Below are 16,718 nucleotides of genomic sequence, written 5' to 3' on the forward strand. Positions count from 1 at the left end.
CACTTTACAACGCTTAATTTATTTGGTACCGAAGAAGACTTTAAACTGTTTAACAGAAATCAGCTTAACTTTGTTTTCCTACTTGTTCCAACACGTTTCAATTGATTTGTATTTCAATAACAAGGTTTGAACTCTCCTGTCCTGACAAACCATGCATGGAGATTTCCTCATGAAAGAAAAGAAGAAATGAAAAGGATTTCTATATGCAAGCCATAGCACAGCATGCTGGAGAGTGGTGCTGGCTCTCAGGAAAGCCAAGGGAGGACCAGTCTCCAGAACTGTGTGTTAGACTGCAGTGGGGCCTGCCCAGAATGAATTCAAGGCCACGGGATGGCAGCACCGTGACCCCAGCACTCTCCTGTGATGGTTCCCTTCCCTCCTGTGCACTGCCCTCTCCCAGCTCGGCCTGAAGTCAAAGGCCACCAACATGCACAATTCAGGTTAAAGTCCAAATAAGACACTGAAAGCAAACAAACTGTGATCCCATTGATGTTTTCAAGATATATCTTGAGAAACATTTTTTAGAGAGAAGCTATGTTCTCCATAAATAAAACTACAGAGGGCTTTTGGGACTCGTGCTTTTTATTAAATGAAATACATTTTCCTACTTTCTTCATTTAAAATGAGTGAACAAAAGCTACAACATTTATTCCTCTCTGCCCAAATGTTTGCTCCTTTGCATTTCACAATTTACATGCACGGCTGGATGACAGGTAACCTCCAGAGGCAAAGAAAAGAAAAATGTGGAAGAAAAGTCACACTGACTGTTCTCAGACATTTATGGATATTAAAAAAAAAAAAAAAGAAAACAATCTATTAAAAAGTCATTTGGAAGCACATGGAGGTGAATTAGAAGCCATGACATTGAGAAAGTTAGGGAGTTCAAAGTTATAACATTAATCAATAGTATCCATATTTCTTCCAAGCATCAGAGTTACAGGAACTTGAATATACATTTAATTTGGGTTATTAAGTGAGTGGCTGAAGAACTTATTCTTTTTAACCAAGAATACTGACAGAGTCTCAGATTTGTAGATGAATTACTAAGATTATCAAGAATATCAAAACACACCCACTTCCAGCAGTAGAGAACCAAGTCTTCATTTCCCACCTAATAAGCAACAAAAAACCTGGCATCCATTTTCCCCTCTGAACTTCCAAATATCCAAAGAATCAAACAACCACTCAAGAAACAAGAGAACCAGGGGTGTTTCAGACATGTGGAAGGAAAATGCTTAAAGGCAAAATTCCTCAAACACATGCCCCTGTGCAGAAGCAGAAAGTTGGTCCCTTTGCTAATACTGTTAAAACCCATGTACATGAAGGCTGTGAGAAAGACCCTACTGATCTACAGCTGTGCAATGACACAGCTTTTAAACAACTTTTCTGTTTTTAAATTTCGGCTGCACTGGCTTTTCACTGCATTGCACAGGCTTTTCTCTAGCTGCGGCACACGGCCTTCTCTAGTTGCCCCTCATCATGTGGGATCTTAGTTCCCCGACCAGGGACTGAACCATGTGCTCTGCATTGGGAGATGGGAAGTCTGAAACTCAGTCATCATTATATCCACAAATACACCAAACTCTAAAGCCAAGAATTTTCTTGAAAGATAATCATTAAACATACAAGTACTGGCTTTAACCACCAGGCCCAGATTAACTAATGAAATAAAAACCTGATAAAAACTTTCTCTGGTGCCTCTAGTTCAAACAGCTCCCCCTAGTTCTGGGGCAGGCAGCAGCTATTGGGATGGCTCTTCCTTATTCCAGACTCTTCCAGGGAGCTCACTGTTTCTTGGCCTATCACCTGGGTTGTTATTCTGTGCCCTCTCTGCTTAAACTACTGCAACAACTGTTTCTGTTTAAGACTCAACAACACTTCAGTGACAAGCACACCCAGAAAACGGGTGACTCTGAGAGGGGGCTCAGGACAGACCATGTTCTATCACCTCCTCAGGAGGGTTCTGCCCTGGGCAGTCTGCACTTCCTGGAGGAGTGGACTCCACTCCACTGTGGTTGGTATTCTGCTGGGCTACCTCTTCTACTGTGGAGCCCAGTGAACGGAGGCACCTGGGGGAAGATTAAGAGCTAGGAGGGAAGAGGAAGAGACGTCAGTAGGCAGGGCTACGTTTCTGGTGGGGATGGTGAGGCTGGGGTTCCCAGGAAGGGAAGAAGTCTCCAGAAGAGTCTGGAGCATCAAAGAAGAAGGCCTGCATCCACAGCCAGGCATGGCAAGGAAGACTTAGCTTCATGACCCAAAATAGTGCCATGAAATTCGGCTGCCTCTTCATGAGTCCTGCCCTACAATCTAAGGAAAGGCGAGTGGGGGATGGACAGAATGAGCTGGGAGAAACCACTAATCTTAAGAATGAACTTACACTGTGTCCATTTCCATATTCTTTCATTTTGTTGGGCTTTTTCTGTTTTTTCTTTTTTTTTTGCTAACTCCTACACTTTGGGGAATATCTTGATTTTCTGTGTTACTAGGGAGGAGGTATTACTTCAAAGGACCACCCAATGTTGAGCAGGAAAAAAAGACACATTTGATGGGTGGCCTTTGAATATAGTTTCCTTCCTTATTTCAGAATAAAACTTGGTTAAGAAAATCTACTGTAGTTGTCCATCCAAAATAAGTCATTGCTATGATTCACTACATGACATTTCAGCAAGCCCATTGGAGACAACAGTGGGTGATCCTGCAAATGGAAGTCTCCTGGTGTGAAATCTAAGCTGCCTTTAGATTTCCAAGGCAGCCTTCCAAGTGGGGAACTGCAAACTCTGCCCACTGAATTCCTCTTGGGCTTGGATCTGTTCTGAACTTCACCAGAGTCTTAAAGGTGGGGGCAGGGGCAAGGGGAAGGGACATGCCTGAACTACAAGAAAGAACAAGCCTCTCTGACGTCTCCCCTAATGTCAGGCCAAACTATATGTAAATGTCCTGCAACTCTTAGCGCAGTCACAGCTCCCGGGGTGCTGTGGCCACCATGCTTAAGGACCTGGGAACAGTGCTTCACACCCTGAGCCAGGTGCTTCGTAAGTCTGAGGGGTCGTGACGGCTGCATGTCCACACATGGGCCCTGCTGATGCGCTGGGGGCCAGGACAGTCAGGCTGCAGGAAACCAATCCCAAGGGGTCTGCAATTAGCCCGGGGGTTGCCAAACTTGAGCAGGTTTCAGAATCACCCAGTTTCTCATTCTGTAGGTCTGGGTGGGGCCCAGGCTCTGCCTTTCTCACATACTTTCAGATATGACGCTGGGGCCACAAGCAGATGGGGTGACCCGTAAGCCTGTTCACCACTGCTGCCCGACTCAGGCTGCAGGGCAGGAGGACTGGCCGGCAAAGACAGCATCACGGTCACTGTGCTTCATGCAAGGATGTGACGAGGCACACCACTGGTTTCTTCATGTGCTTCCTCTATGGATGCTGTCACTGCCGACAAAACCAATGGCTCTTTAGCACTAAAGTAAGTTTCTGATGTTAAAGTGTGAACCAGAAAGGAGTGGTGTTGTCAGAACAAGCTCCTGGAGGCTGCTGATTTGAAAGTTAAGCCCAATGCAGGTACATATCTTCTACTGAAAATGATCATTTGAATTCCTGTAAGTCATGGCTTCTAGGCACACTGCTCATTTGTCCCAGGTCTGGTCACGACATCCTCCACGACGGGGTTGCAATCCTCTTCTGTGAGCAAGTAGCTGCTTCCACCCTTTTCTTTTCTTGGTTGGGCTGCCCTGAGTCAGAGCTAAGCTTTCAGTGTTTGTGGCTGAGTTGTGCCTGCCCTGGCTTATTTTTCGTAAGATGTCTGGAGGAGAGAGTTTTCCAAAACATGCAACTCTTCATTAGATGTAGTTTCTGCCAAATCTTGTTTCAAAAGTAACCCCGGATCTGACAGCTCTCAAGTTGGCAGGACCCTGGCAACTTTGCTTTTCCCACTATTATTTCCCTCGGGGCTAATCGATCACTTCTAAGAGAAACTCTCTTGTGGTGGTCGGCATCTCCCGCAGGGTTGCGCTTCCTGCATTTCTGCGGTGTTCTGGCCCCTCGAGGACTCTGCTTTGGACCGGGGAATGCTGACTCACAGCCACAGACAAGGCTCCTGCTTAGAAGCCCGGTCTGCAACCGCACCCTGGGATGAGGTTTCTGCTGCTCCTGGCCAGGCCTGATGACCCTTCTCCAACTTCACAGCAGGAAGCCCCTGGTGGGTCTCAGATGCCTTCCTGTCATTCTCCGCCTGTCCCATGGCCGGGGGGCTGGATGAGGCTGGCAGCCCCCGCCTCCTCCATGCTCCCTCTGCAGCCACCGAGTGACTGGATGCTCCCACACTGGTCCTGTTGCTCCGAGATCCACTCATGGTGCTGCTTTTAGTCTCAGTTCTGTTCACACTAAAACAAACAAAGAATTTTTTGATTTGTAAACCTGTGATGGCCAGGTTTCCCTTGGAATCCCCATGTCATATTTCTTACACTTGAAGCAGGAGGCATGTGTTAACCTCCCTTCTCCTCACCCCCTGGCCAATCTCACAAAAAATCCCAAGTGTCTATTGATACGCAGACTGGATCAAGAAAGAGCTTTCACTGGGACACTGGGACACACTTTACTTATTGATCACTGGTTAACAATGGCATTATAATGGAGTTCATATTTTAACTAAGGCAGGGAGGCATTCATTTCAGATGTTAAATATCAACATTACCTATATTTGATATATTGATTTTTTCCCCAGAAGCAAATACACAGAGCAGAGTCTGTGTGTGTGTGTGTACACACAAGCATGTTCTTCTACGCACACACAAACTTTTCTATAACACACAGAAACTTTCTAAACTTTCCCTTGTCTATAACATATATACAACAGACAATGCAGATTGTACTGTGTGACATTCACTTGGAGGGGCAGGATAGAAGCTGGCCAGGGAGATTTTACAGACCAGAGATTTTGGCATATATTTGTAGACTTGTGAATGGAAAGACGTTTCTTGAACCACCAAACTCAAAATACTGAGGCTGAAATATTTCTTTAGGTTAAGCTTTCATCTGGAAACCAATACATGTATTCATATTCTTACTACAGCTATCATTCTCCCAAAGATTATCATAATGACATGAGGGTCAGAAGAGGCCCCTGAGGAAAGCAGTGTATGTTTCCCGATTTGTCTGGGGTTGCTTGGAAAGTTGTATGAAACACCATCAACAGGTGCTTTTCATCCTCAAAGTGTTTGTCACTAATTACTCCTTGCAACATACCTGTGAAGCCAGGCCTTGTTTCCCACTGTCCAGAAAGCAAGAGAAAAAGTCTGGAAGGTAGAAAAAGTCCCAGCTCTGTGACTTTGGACAGGATCAGTGCCAGAGGGGCTTCTGTGATTAGGGTCCATGCACTCTTGCTGAATTCTAGCCCTCGTGTTGTGTCCCCATCTATACAGACAGTTTGGAGAGAACAAGATGAAACCCACAGGACCTACATTTCTCGCAGAACGTTTCTCCTGGGCTCTGCCCCGGGAGGAAGTAGTTGTTCCACACACCCAGTACGATCCTCTGATGCTCTGTGGAGAGCTCTTCCTGGCTGCTGCAAAAGACAACAAAAGTCAACCAGTTATCTGTTAACTGCACAGGAGGAAAACATTTCCATTCCAAATGCCCCAGTGAACAGATTTAGTTTGGTGAGGACAGGTTGAAACTACATAGTGTTAGGTTATTTTAATTTTTTTCAGTCTAGAATGTCCTATGACAAACCTAGACAGTGTATTAAAAAAAGACATCACTTTGCCGAAAAAGGTCCGTATAGTCAAAGCTATGGTTATTCTAGTAGTCATGTATGGATCTGAGAGTTGGATTATAAAGAAGGCTGAGCATTGAAGAAGTGATGCTTTCAAACTGTGAAGCTGGAGAAGACTCTTATGAGTCTCTTGGACTACAAGGAGATCAAACTAGTCAGTCTGAAAGGAAATCAATACTGAATATTCATTAGAAGGATGGATTCTGAAGCTGAAGCTCCAATGCTTTGGCCACCTGACGTGAAGAGCCAACTCATTAGAAAAGACCCTGATGCTGGGAAAGATGGAAGGCAGAAGGAGAAGGGAACGACAGAGGATGAGGTGTTTATATAGCATCACCGACGCAATGGGCATGAGTTTAAGCAAGAGATGGTGAAGGACAGGGATACCTGTCATGCTGCAGTGCATGGGGTCACAGAGGAGGACCCAACTGTCGACTGAACACCACCACTTCTCTTGGATTCCCAGTACACGTTTCATTCGTGAATGTGTGCCACAAACATGCAAGATGGTGACTCCAAGCCATCCGGGAACTCTCGGCCAGAACCAAGAGCTCTGAGGCCCCAGATGTGACGATGCCCGAGCCAGGTGACCACATGGCTGTGGGCCTGGCCTTCCAGAGAGAACTGGGGGCACAGTGGTCTGTACCCTGATGAACTTCAGAATTCTTACATCTTCTCTATCTATAAAAATAGAGTATGGCCTTTGCAAAACATGTCAGGAGTTCAGCCTTTCAATACTGGTACTTTGAAAACCAGAGTTTGAGATTCCTAGTTACTAAAACACTCCCGAGTTATTTCCCCCTTAAACTAACAGCACTAACATGGTTTTAGATAATTCTTAGGTTATCTATCTATCCTTAAACACAGAAGCTTCATAAAGAAGTAGCTATAAAAAGTACAAATCTCCCAACCATCATCAATATTGACCAATTTCTTTCTTTTGGAAAGTTGTTTCCTTTTGGTTAGCACCTAGATAATTCAGACAAGGTGTTAAATTCTTTCAATTTCTAGTATGTTTCTCAGTACCCTTCTCCATGAAATTTCATAGTAAAATGTTGCTGCCACAAGGAATGGTATTGGAAGGTACCAGCAGACCTACACTGGAAGTAAGACTGACACGCCAGAGAGCCTAGTAGGCTGCAGCCATTGGAATAATGCCTGCATGTCCCACAGAGCGATGCTATGAACTTCGTCCAATCACTGCCCTGCACCACTGAGCACCAACCTTTTGCTCTCATGAACTCTCCTGAGGTTTAGACCTGGACCAATGTCACTCAGGGTCTAGTTATAACCCAAGTCAGTTTTAAGAGTTAGTGAACAGAATAGAATTGGTTTTATTGGATTATACTGCATTTTGGGGCTTCCCTTATGGCTCAGCTGGTAAAGAATCCAACTGCAATGTGGGACACTTGGGTTTGATCCCTGGGTTAGAAAGATCCCTTGGAGAAGGGAAAGGCTACCCACTCCAGTATTCTGGCCTGGAGAATTCCACAGACTGTATAGTCCATGGGGTCACAAAGAGTCAGACTTACAACTCAGAGACTTTCACTTTCACTGCATTTTAATGCTAGTCCCTTTTCTTTCCCTTAAGACTTCCTGTTGTTCAGTCGCTAAGTCCTGTTCCATTCTTTGCAACCCCAAGGACTGCAGTATGCCAGGCTTCCTTGTCCTTCACTATCTCCTGGAGTTTGCTCAAACTCACATCCATTGAGTCAGTGATGCCATCCAACCTTCTCACCCTCTGTTGTCCCCTTCTCCTCCTGCCTTCAATCTTTCCCAGGATCAGGATCTTCTCAATGAGTTCTTCGTATCAGGTGACCACAGCACTGGAGCTTCAGCTTCAGCATCAGTCCTTCCAATGAATATTCAGGATTGATTTCCTTTAGGACTGACTGGTTGATATCCTTGCTGTCCAAGGGGCTCTCAAGAGTCTTCTCCAGCACAATTCAAAGGCATCAATTCTTTGGCACTTAGCCTTCTTTATGGTCCAACCCTCACATTCGTACAAGAATATCAAAAAAATCATAGTTTTGACTATACGGACCTTAATGGGCAGAGTGATGTCTCTGCTTTTTAATACACTGTCTAGGTTTGTTGACCCAAAAGTGTTAGTTTAAAAGTTAAATGACAGAGAGAGAGAGAGGAAGAGAGGGAGAGAGAGAGACTGAGATTTATGTGTGAAACGCTCCTAAACATGCCCTGTAAGTACAGTAGATTTTCCCCTTACAACCACACCCTGTAAAGTGCTGTATTTTCAGAGCTGCACAATTAACATAAGGAGCATGAGTCAGGCTTTGAACAACTCTGTGGGAACCAGAAAGCCTTTTGCTATTAGGAATGATGTAAATTCCCCAAGGCTGGAAGAAGTCCACAATGGAGGGAGACAGGGTCATAAATAACAACAATGGATACTGCACAGACCACAAAACATAAGGCCGTGATACAGACACTCTTCGCATCTCACACTGGATTTAACCGCTGCCTCTATTTATTTATTTTTTAAGCTTAAAGAGCACTCTGCATTTCCTATGGGAACTTCAAAAACACCTCTAAAAAACAGGACAACGGACTCTCATCCCGAATTCTTCTGACAACAATGGAGGAAAATGTCCTTGGAAGAGAAAAACAACAACAGCAGCAAGAGTGACAGAAGGAAATGTCCAGCTCAAAAAGTGCAAAGCCTGTGACTTCATATTTTCAAAAAAAGAAAGAAAGAAAAATAAATAAATAAAAAGAAGAAAGAAAAAGGCAAGGCAGGGTCTCCTGCTTACAAATTAAAACCACATTTGGCAATTTGTCAATTCGTCGAAGGAGGCATATTTACATTTGTATGAAGACTGGGTGGGCAGGGGAAAAAAGAGGTTAGACTCCTTCAGCCCTTGAACTGTCAGAGCTCATTAGAAATCTCTCATTCTCACATCTCCAGGGTTATTCACACCCCTTTGTCACCACACTGCAGCCTCCGGTGCCCTGAACACGTACTCTAGAGGAAGCAGCTCTCACCTGGGAACAGGATATCCCATGGGACTCATCCTGATTACTAATGGTGTCTCACATCTGGCATCAAAATGCAACTGTAGCTTATCCAGAGGCAAGACTCTTAAGGCTGTGAAGGTGGCAAGTGCCTCCGGGGCTTACCCAGGTGACCCTGCTTCTTTCCAGATTCTATGTGACTAACGACCCTGACACTATCTGCAAAGAAGACAGACAAACACAACATACTCCAAAAGGCTACTGGGAGGCTGTCCCTGGTGGCTCAGAATCTATCTGCAATACAGGAGACCTGGGTTCAGTCCCTGGGTTGGGAAAATCACCTGGAGGAAGGCATGACAACCCACTCCAGTGTTCTTGCTTGGAGAATCCCCTGGACAGAGGAACCTGGAGGGTTTCAGTCCATGGGGTCAAAAAGAGTCAGACACGACTGAGTGACCAAGCACAGCACAGCACAGGCTATCCAAAGCCCAGAGAGAGCACCCCATGGGGACTCAGGATTTAAGAAACAGGTAAACCAAGAGGATTGCTTTGGGCCATCATCAATCACCGTGATCCCTCACCACTTGGATGCTAGCTCGGAGTCCAGCTAAGGAATACAATGCTGCAACTATGGCCAGCCCCCTCTCTCAATTATTTATCTTTGGTAGTACGTTGAGGATTGTGGTTTTAAAAATTTCCACCCGTGAAAGTGAAAGTGTAAGCCACTCAGTCATGTCTGATTCTTTGTGACCCATGAACTGTAGCCCACCAGGCTCATCTGTCCATGGAATTTGGGTTGGCTTGTAAAGCTGTCCACATACAGTTTCAGGAAAAAAAACAAACAGCAGTAGGGCAAGGCTACTGGACCCAGAAGTCTAATTAGGGAGACACCCTCCTCAGCAGCTTGAGCAGCTCATGTGGGTGCCCAGAACAAGTGGTCAGGCCTGCCTCCATCCCTGGGGATGCTCTGGAGACCAGAGAGTGTATGCATATGAAGTTGAGGACAGCCAAAGCCACGTGCTCCACCACGGGTTCAATGCGAAGGCTGAGCAGGTGAATCTGAGTATGGTGGGGTAGGCATTACCTCCAGTGCTGTCCAGTCCAACCTGGGAGACATATTTTAAATTCTTAAATACAAAAGATGACAAAGAAAGTAGCCACCAGAATGAGGCTGTGTTGCAATGTACTGGGTTGGCCCAAAAGTTCATTCAGGAAAAACCTGAATGAACTTTTGGGCCAACCCAATAGTTAGAAACACTGGTAGATGTTCAAATTACAGAGCAAGTTTAAATCGTGGACAAATCAAGGATTTACTTACTTGAGTACAACTACTTTTGAATAGGATACTGTTGGATTAATGAGGGATGGGGAGTGAAGCTGGCCTAAAAAGACATTAAAAATACTCACTCTTAATTTACATCCTCCTCCAGGAGGGCACACAGCACAACTGGGCCTCCCAAAGGCTCTCAGAGGCTTCAAAAAAAAAAAAAAAAAAAAGATTCCCGAGACCCATCCCTGGAAGTTCTGACTCACAAGATCTGGGGTGGGGCTACGAGAGCTATATTTAGGTTCCCAGGTGACTCAAGGACTGCTGATAACACATGGAAATACGATCCTCAGAGCAGAGTGACAGGTACACAGTGTAGAGTTGCTCACTGCGGCAGCATCTGGTAGAGGGTGGCCCAGGTGTATCAGGCCTCAAAATAACCTGAGGAGCTTGTTCAAAAACATGCAGGAGTCTACCCCAGAATCTACTGCATTTTGGGTCTCCAAAGTGGGGTGGGGTGAGGGCATGTGAATTTTAGGTAAGTTTCCCAGTGATCCTGATGCCCGGCAGAGTTACTAAACTCTTGTCCTACAAGGGTGTGAAACTGAAAACTGAGCAGAGTCATCCAGTCGGCACCACTGGACTCAGGGCCAGCCGCTGCAGGAGGTCCTTGAGGACCTAGACCTGGAAAGTACATGGACCCACAGAACATGCTCTTCCTCTCATGGGGTCCCCATTCCAGCGGGGAGGACAGCAAGCAGACAGACAGTGTCAGGCGCTGACGGTGTCACGAGGAGAAACATACCTCGAAGGGGTCGCTGGGTGGTCAGGGAAGACTGTGGTAGGTACGAAGGACAGCTTTTCCCAGAGATCTGTGTGGAGGGTGGGCCACTTATGAAGAAGAGGGGCAGGGATCAGGGAACAGGGGTGAGGTGCACACATATTGTGTGTAGGTGTGTATGTGTTGATGATGACGGTAAGGCCACTAGAAGATCCCAAGAAAAGTGACTTGGTATTTTGAAAGGATCACCTTGGGTATAATGGAGGGACAAGGGTGGAGGCAGGGAGGCCAGTCATGAGGCTACTGTAATGGTCCATCTGAGGATGACAGGCCTTGGAGGAGGCAGGTGGTGGTGAGAAGTAGTTTGATCGGAAATCAAGGAGACCCAACAGAATGAGCTGATGGACTATATACAAAAAGTGAGAAGAAGAAAAAAAGTTGAGGATAACTCCATGATCTGTGGATGAAGGAAGTTACCCTTTAACCATACAAGAAGTACTGGTTTAAACAGCTGGATGAGGGAAGTTACCCTTTACTAATATAGGAAGTACTGGGGGTGGGGCAGGCTTGGGGAAATGAAACCAAGAAGCCCGTTTTAGGTATGTAGGCTTTAAGAGCTGTCCTGGATGTCTAAATGGAGATGCTGAGCAGGTGGTTAAGCTACAGTTTCCAGAGAGTTCTGTCTGCAGACACCAAGCTGGGAAGTCCACAGAGGTGGTAGGCACTTAAAGGCTTTGTGTGGATGAGCTGCAGGGGGAGTGCCCTTGGGTGAGAAAACAGAGGTTGAGAAGATATGGAGGATTCAGAAAGGAGACTAGGAAGGAATTTTCAGTAAGGAGAGGGAAGAGGCAAGGTAACCTGGTGTCCCTGGAGGCAACAGGAGAAAGGGCTTCATCAACAGTGAAAACCACGTCTAAGCCTGCTGAACATTTAGGACTGAAAAGTCATTAGTAGAGGGTGATTTGACAAAAGTTATTTTTGGTGAAGTGCTGGGACCTAAGTGTACCTGGAAGGGGTTCAAGAGTGAAGCGGAGGCACAGTGGAGACAAGGACTCTCAAGTAGAAATACAACCTGAGCTGTGCAGGTAACTAAATCTCCCAGAGACCCATGAAAAACAGGAAATCGATGACACCAGTTTTCAATAACACACTGTTGTTGTCACTGAGTCATGTTTGACTCTTTTGTCATCCTGTGGACTGTAGCCTGCCAGGCTCCTCTGGTACATGGGATTCTCCAGGCAAGAATACTGCAGTTGATTGCCATTTCCTTCTCCAAGGGATCTTCCCAACCCAGGGATTGAACCCATGTCTCCAGCATTGGCAGGTGGGTTCTGTACCCTTGAGCCACCAAGGAATCCATATGTTATCTTCATAACAAGTGATCAATATACGATTACTGACAGAGTTTACCTTTGTGGACTGCTTTTGAAATCTGGGGTGTATTAGACACTTCCAGTACTTTCTCACTCTCTTAACAGCCAGATGTGGCTGGTGGCCACAGCACTGGCCAGCACAGGTGTGGATGACACCTTTGAGGAGTTCTGCAGTATAGGGGAAGCAGAGACACAGGGTGGTAGCTGTGGGCCAGGTGGGTAATGGAGTTAGGGATGACTCTGGAGCAGGCATATCTGGCCAGAAGTGACCACCCACTATGTGCGAACCTGAAACTGAGTGCCAGGCACTGCTTCTGTGTATTCACCAATGCCACCTTCAAAAGCGTTTGGGGAGACGAGGAGTTTTGTCACTATCACGTCCCACTGGCGGACGAGCAGCATGGCCAAGCGCTGCTCACCTGAGACTGTGGCTTGTGCTGGGAATGTCATGCTGCAGGCCCCCAGGATATCAGTGCCAGCCGAGGTGCACAGAGCCTGAAGGCCATGAGGTCAGGCACTGTGTGGGCACGAGTGTCACAGCCCACACCAGCCACACCGCCCACCTGCTGCCTGGAGCACAGGCCCCCCTCTCAGCCCCAGCTAGATGGTATGACAGAGCCGCCAAATGCTTGTGTCCAGGACTGTAAAACATCCTGCTAGGTATGAAGGCAATAATGGGAGAAGGGGAAGAAAAGACCCTCAGTGTTGTTAAGAACTTTTCTCACAGTAACACTTAATGTAGCAGTATGGTACTCGCAGTCTTTATCTTCTCAGACTTGGATCCATTTTCTCATGGTTTTATATACGAGTTTCTTCGGATTCTATTTTATTTACCCCCAAATGAAAATAATTAACAACTCAACCAGGATATTTTAGAAGTAGGTAATTCATGGACTAGTAGAACATGCAGCCTAAGTTACAGTCGTAACGTGGCTGTCTCTGAATTCCTCATAATCACATCTGCTGAGAATGGAACACCCAGAACCGATCAGACGGGCTCCATGCTCCCGGGATGCGGGGTGGAGCACAGAGGCGAAGGGGACAGAGGCCAAGGAACGGACCCCTTGATGGCTGGTCCCAGAGCCGGTTCCTGAAGCCCCTTAGAGTTGGTTCACGATTGTGTAGGGAATTTAACCGCTGCGAGGTATATGAAGCACACTTTGGAAACTGGAAAGGACTGAACATGTTTTCTTGACGTTGTTGTGAAAGAAAATCTGATGCCTGCACAGACCACATGGGTTTATAAGAAGGTGAAGGATGCTTTCTATCTGTAGGAAGCTTATGTGATTAAAGTCCTTTTCCCACCCCTCACTGGGGCCTCACTGAGACTGACAGACAGGTTGTGTCCCTATTTGATGGCACGAGGCCCAAGCGGCTAAGTGTCTCGAGCCACACATCTAGCTGGGCCAGGACTGAGGAAGAAGGCCTGGTCCCCTACAGCACCCTCCCCATGTGCCCGGGGTCATCTGCTGTCCTGGTCACTATGTCACTGTGGCGTCCAGACAGGCCCTTTGTCTTCTCTGAGCATCAGTTTCCTCATCTACTTTTTTTTTTTTTAAGTGGGGGGATAATGATAGTTACACAGTGGGCACTCACCATCTCCTGGAAATGGATTTCTCTCTTAGGGAATCATGTCCCCAAGGTCCTTCTAATGTCCAGGCATTTCAGGAGGTCTCGTGTCCAAGCCTGACTCCAGAGGTGGGTCTGTGACCCAGGCCAGGCCAGTCGAGTCCAGAATTTGTGAGCCTCACAGAGACACATGGACTGCTGGGGCCTGCTCTCTTCTGCCATGAACCTGGAGCCACCAGGACCACTACCACACACAGGCTGAGCATGTGTCAAACAGTGTGGAAGGCAGACCCAATGGATTGTGAGCAACAGTCCTGATGAAAGTCTGTGCCTCTGATCAACATACTCACAGTGTGGGCTTTTGAGGCACACGAGCCAAAAACCTTCCTTTTTTTCCTAACATTTAGTTAGCCTTCCTGTTCTTTGAAAACTAAAAGGTTTAAGGCTGATATCATCTCTTCTTGGGTTTGCTGCACAGAACAAGCTATTGTATGCAACAGCCCTTCACAAACAATAAAAGTCTTTTGCAAACAATTAAAAGCAGAGCAGGGACTTCCCTGTTGGTCCAGAGGTCAAGAATCCACCTGCCAATGCAGGGGACAGGGGCTGGATCCCTGGTCCAGGAAGATTCCACATGCGAAGGGGTAATGAAGCCCGTATGCTACAGTTACTTAGCCTGCATGCCTAGAGCCCATGCTCTGCAACAAGAGTAGACACCACAATGAGAAGCTCATGGACTACAACGAGAGGCGAGCCCCCACTCACTGCAACACGAGAAAGCCTGTGCATAGCCATTAAAAACCAGTACAGCCAAAAATAAATTTTAAAAATTTCTTTTAAAAAGTAAAGCAAAAGTTATATCTTATTAGCTTATTTGGGGGGGCAAATACTAATATTAAAGTAATAAACAAACTACTTTCAGTTTTTCATGACTTTACAATAATAAAAGCACAAAGAAAAGTTATTCTTGTGTGATGCCTGATGAATTCCAAGTAGCCCAAGTAGAGCGTGAACTACGACAATGACTACAGCCTTGGACTACGATGCAACACGGCCATGTAGAAGCCATGGTCCTAAAATGAGGGAGAGGTCTGTCTCTCCCAAATTTCACTTCTAAGATTTTCTTACATTATTTGATTTTTAATAAGTGAAGGCAGTGAAAAGGAAAAATCAGGTGGGATGGAGCAGTCATCAACAATGAAAAGAAATACAGGAATAGACATGGGTGCATTGACTCACTGGAACCACAGCAAACACAGGCAAATGAAGAGCAAAGTGTTATCTTCTGGATCCCACTGTGGCCAGCAGATGCTTTCTTTACATGTGATAATGGTGGAGGGCAGCTGTCCTGAGACGCTATAGAGAGAAGCACTTGGAGAGGGACCAGTCCTCCTGGGATGCCCCGCTGGCAGACACGCCCTCCTCCATCTCAGAGATGAGGACACTGACGACCATGAGGCCTTGTCATCAGCCTAGTTCCCACTGTGAGCGGGAAGCCTTTCTGCTTCAGCAGGCTCCTCTGGCCCCTGGTCCCTCTGCTTCTCTACCCTCACAAGAAAGGACACGTCTCTAAGGGGAAGAGGAGCACACGTTTGCTGATGATGTTGCCACTTGGGTTAACAGCAGACCCCCTAGCATTTTTTTTAAAAAATTTTAAATACTTTTTAAAAGTTTTCATGTCTTCTGAATTAATGACTATGAAGCTATCTTGTACAGACCTTTGGGAGTACCAATAAAATAGCTGCAAAGAATGCTAACCTGAAAATGAAATTAGTGAAAAAAAATCAAGGAAGTGATCTTGCAGGCAGTACATATTTCATAGGGATTTTCCAGTTTATACTTATCTAACCCTCGAGAGCCTAACGATAAATCCTAAACAACCTGGGGCCTTAGAGTTGAGTCTCTGGTGCCACACAAGTGTAACAAAATTTGGACGCTCGAGAAAATATGTAGGTTTGCAATCAGTGCTTCTTAAGAAGGGAGGGTGCTCATCGAGCACTCTGAAAACTAAAGGAGAGCTGTTATAGTTTCGCCAGAAAAACATAAAAATTCATCAGATCAGATCAGATCAGATCAGTCGCTCAGTCGTGTCCGACTCTTTGCAACCTCATGAATCGCAGCATGCCAGGCCTCCCTGTCCATCACCAACTCCCGGAGTTCACTCAGACTCACGTCCATCGAGTCAGCGATGCCATCCAGCCGTCTCATCCTCTGTCATCCCCTTCTCCTCTTGCCCCCAATCCCTCCCAGCATCAGAGTCCTTTCCAACGAGTCAACTCTTCGCATGAGGTGGCCAAAGTACTGGAGTTTCAGCTTTAGCATCATTCCTTGCAAAGAAATCCCAGGGTTGATCTCCTTTAGAATGGACTGGTTGGATCTCCTTGCAGTCCAAGGGACTCTCAAGAGTCTTCTCCAACATCACAGTTCAAAAGCATCAATTCTTCGGCGCTCAGCCTTCTTCACAGTCCAACTCTCACATCCATACATGACCACTGGAAAAACCATAGCCTTGACTAGATGAACCTTTGTTGGCAAAGTAATGTCTCTGCTTTTGAATATGCTATCTAGGTTGGTCATAACTTTCCTTCCAAGGAGTAAACATCTTTTAATTTCATGGGTACAATCACCATCTGCAGTGATTTTGGAGCCCAAGAAAATAAAGTCTGACACTGTTTCCACTGTTTACCTACCTATTTCCCATGAAGTGATAGGACCAGATGCCATGATCTTCATTTTCTGAATGTTGAGCTTTAAGCCAACGTTTTCACTCTCCACTTTCACCTTCATCAAGAGGCTCTTTAGTTCCTCTTCACTTTCTGCCATAAGGGTGGTGTCATCTGCATATCTGAGGTTATTGATATTTCTCCAAGCAATCTTGATTCCAGCTTGTGTTTCTTCCAGTCCAGCGTTTCTCATGTTGTACTCTGCATATAAGTTAAATGAGCAGGGTGACAATATACAGCATTGACGTACTCCTTTTCCTATT

At 46.0% G+C, this 16,718-nt stretch overlaps 1 protein-coding gene across 17 annotated transcripts in view; it reads right to left on the reverse strand.

The window, feature by feature from the left end:
* Positions 1-564: 564 nt before the first annotated feature.
* Positions 565-16,718, reverse strand: part of SLX4IP (SLX4 interacting protein) — a 222,678-nt gene continuing 206,524 nt past the window's right edge. For all 17 annotated transcript variants that reach the window (XM_010834201.1, XM_010834210.1, XM_010834202.1 and 14 more), the window contains 2 exons: positions 5,456-5,559; positions 565-4,378 (listed from right to left, as the gene is read on the reverse strand). In XM_010834201.1, the coding sequence (XP_010832503.1) occupies positions 4,072-4,378; positions 5,456-5,559 (411 nt within the window). In that variant the 3' untranslated portion in view covers positions 565-4,071. The remainder of the gene's footprint in view (positions 4,379-5,455; positions 5,560-16,718) is intronic.

This window comes from Bison bison, unplaced genomic scaffold (genome assembly GCF_000754665.1).
Source record: "Bison bison bison isolate TAMUID 2011002044 unplaced genomic scaffold, Bison_UMD1.0 scf7180017864030, whole genome shotgun sequence".
In the NCBI taxonomy this organism is placed as follows: domain Eukaryota; kingdom Metazoa; phylum Chordata; class Mammalia; order Artiodactyla; family Bovidae; genus Bison; species Bison bison.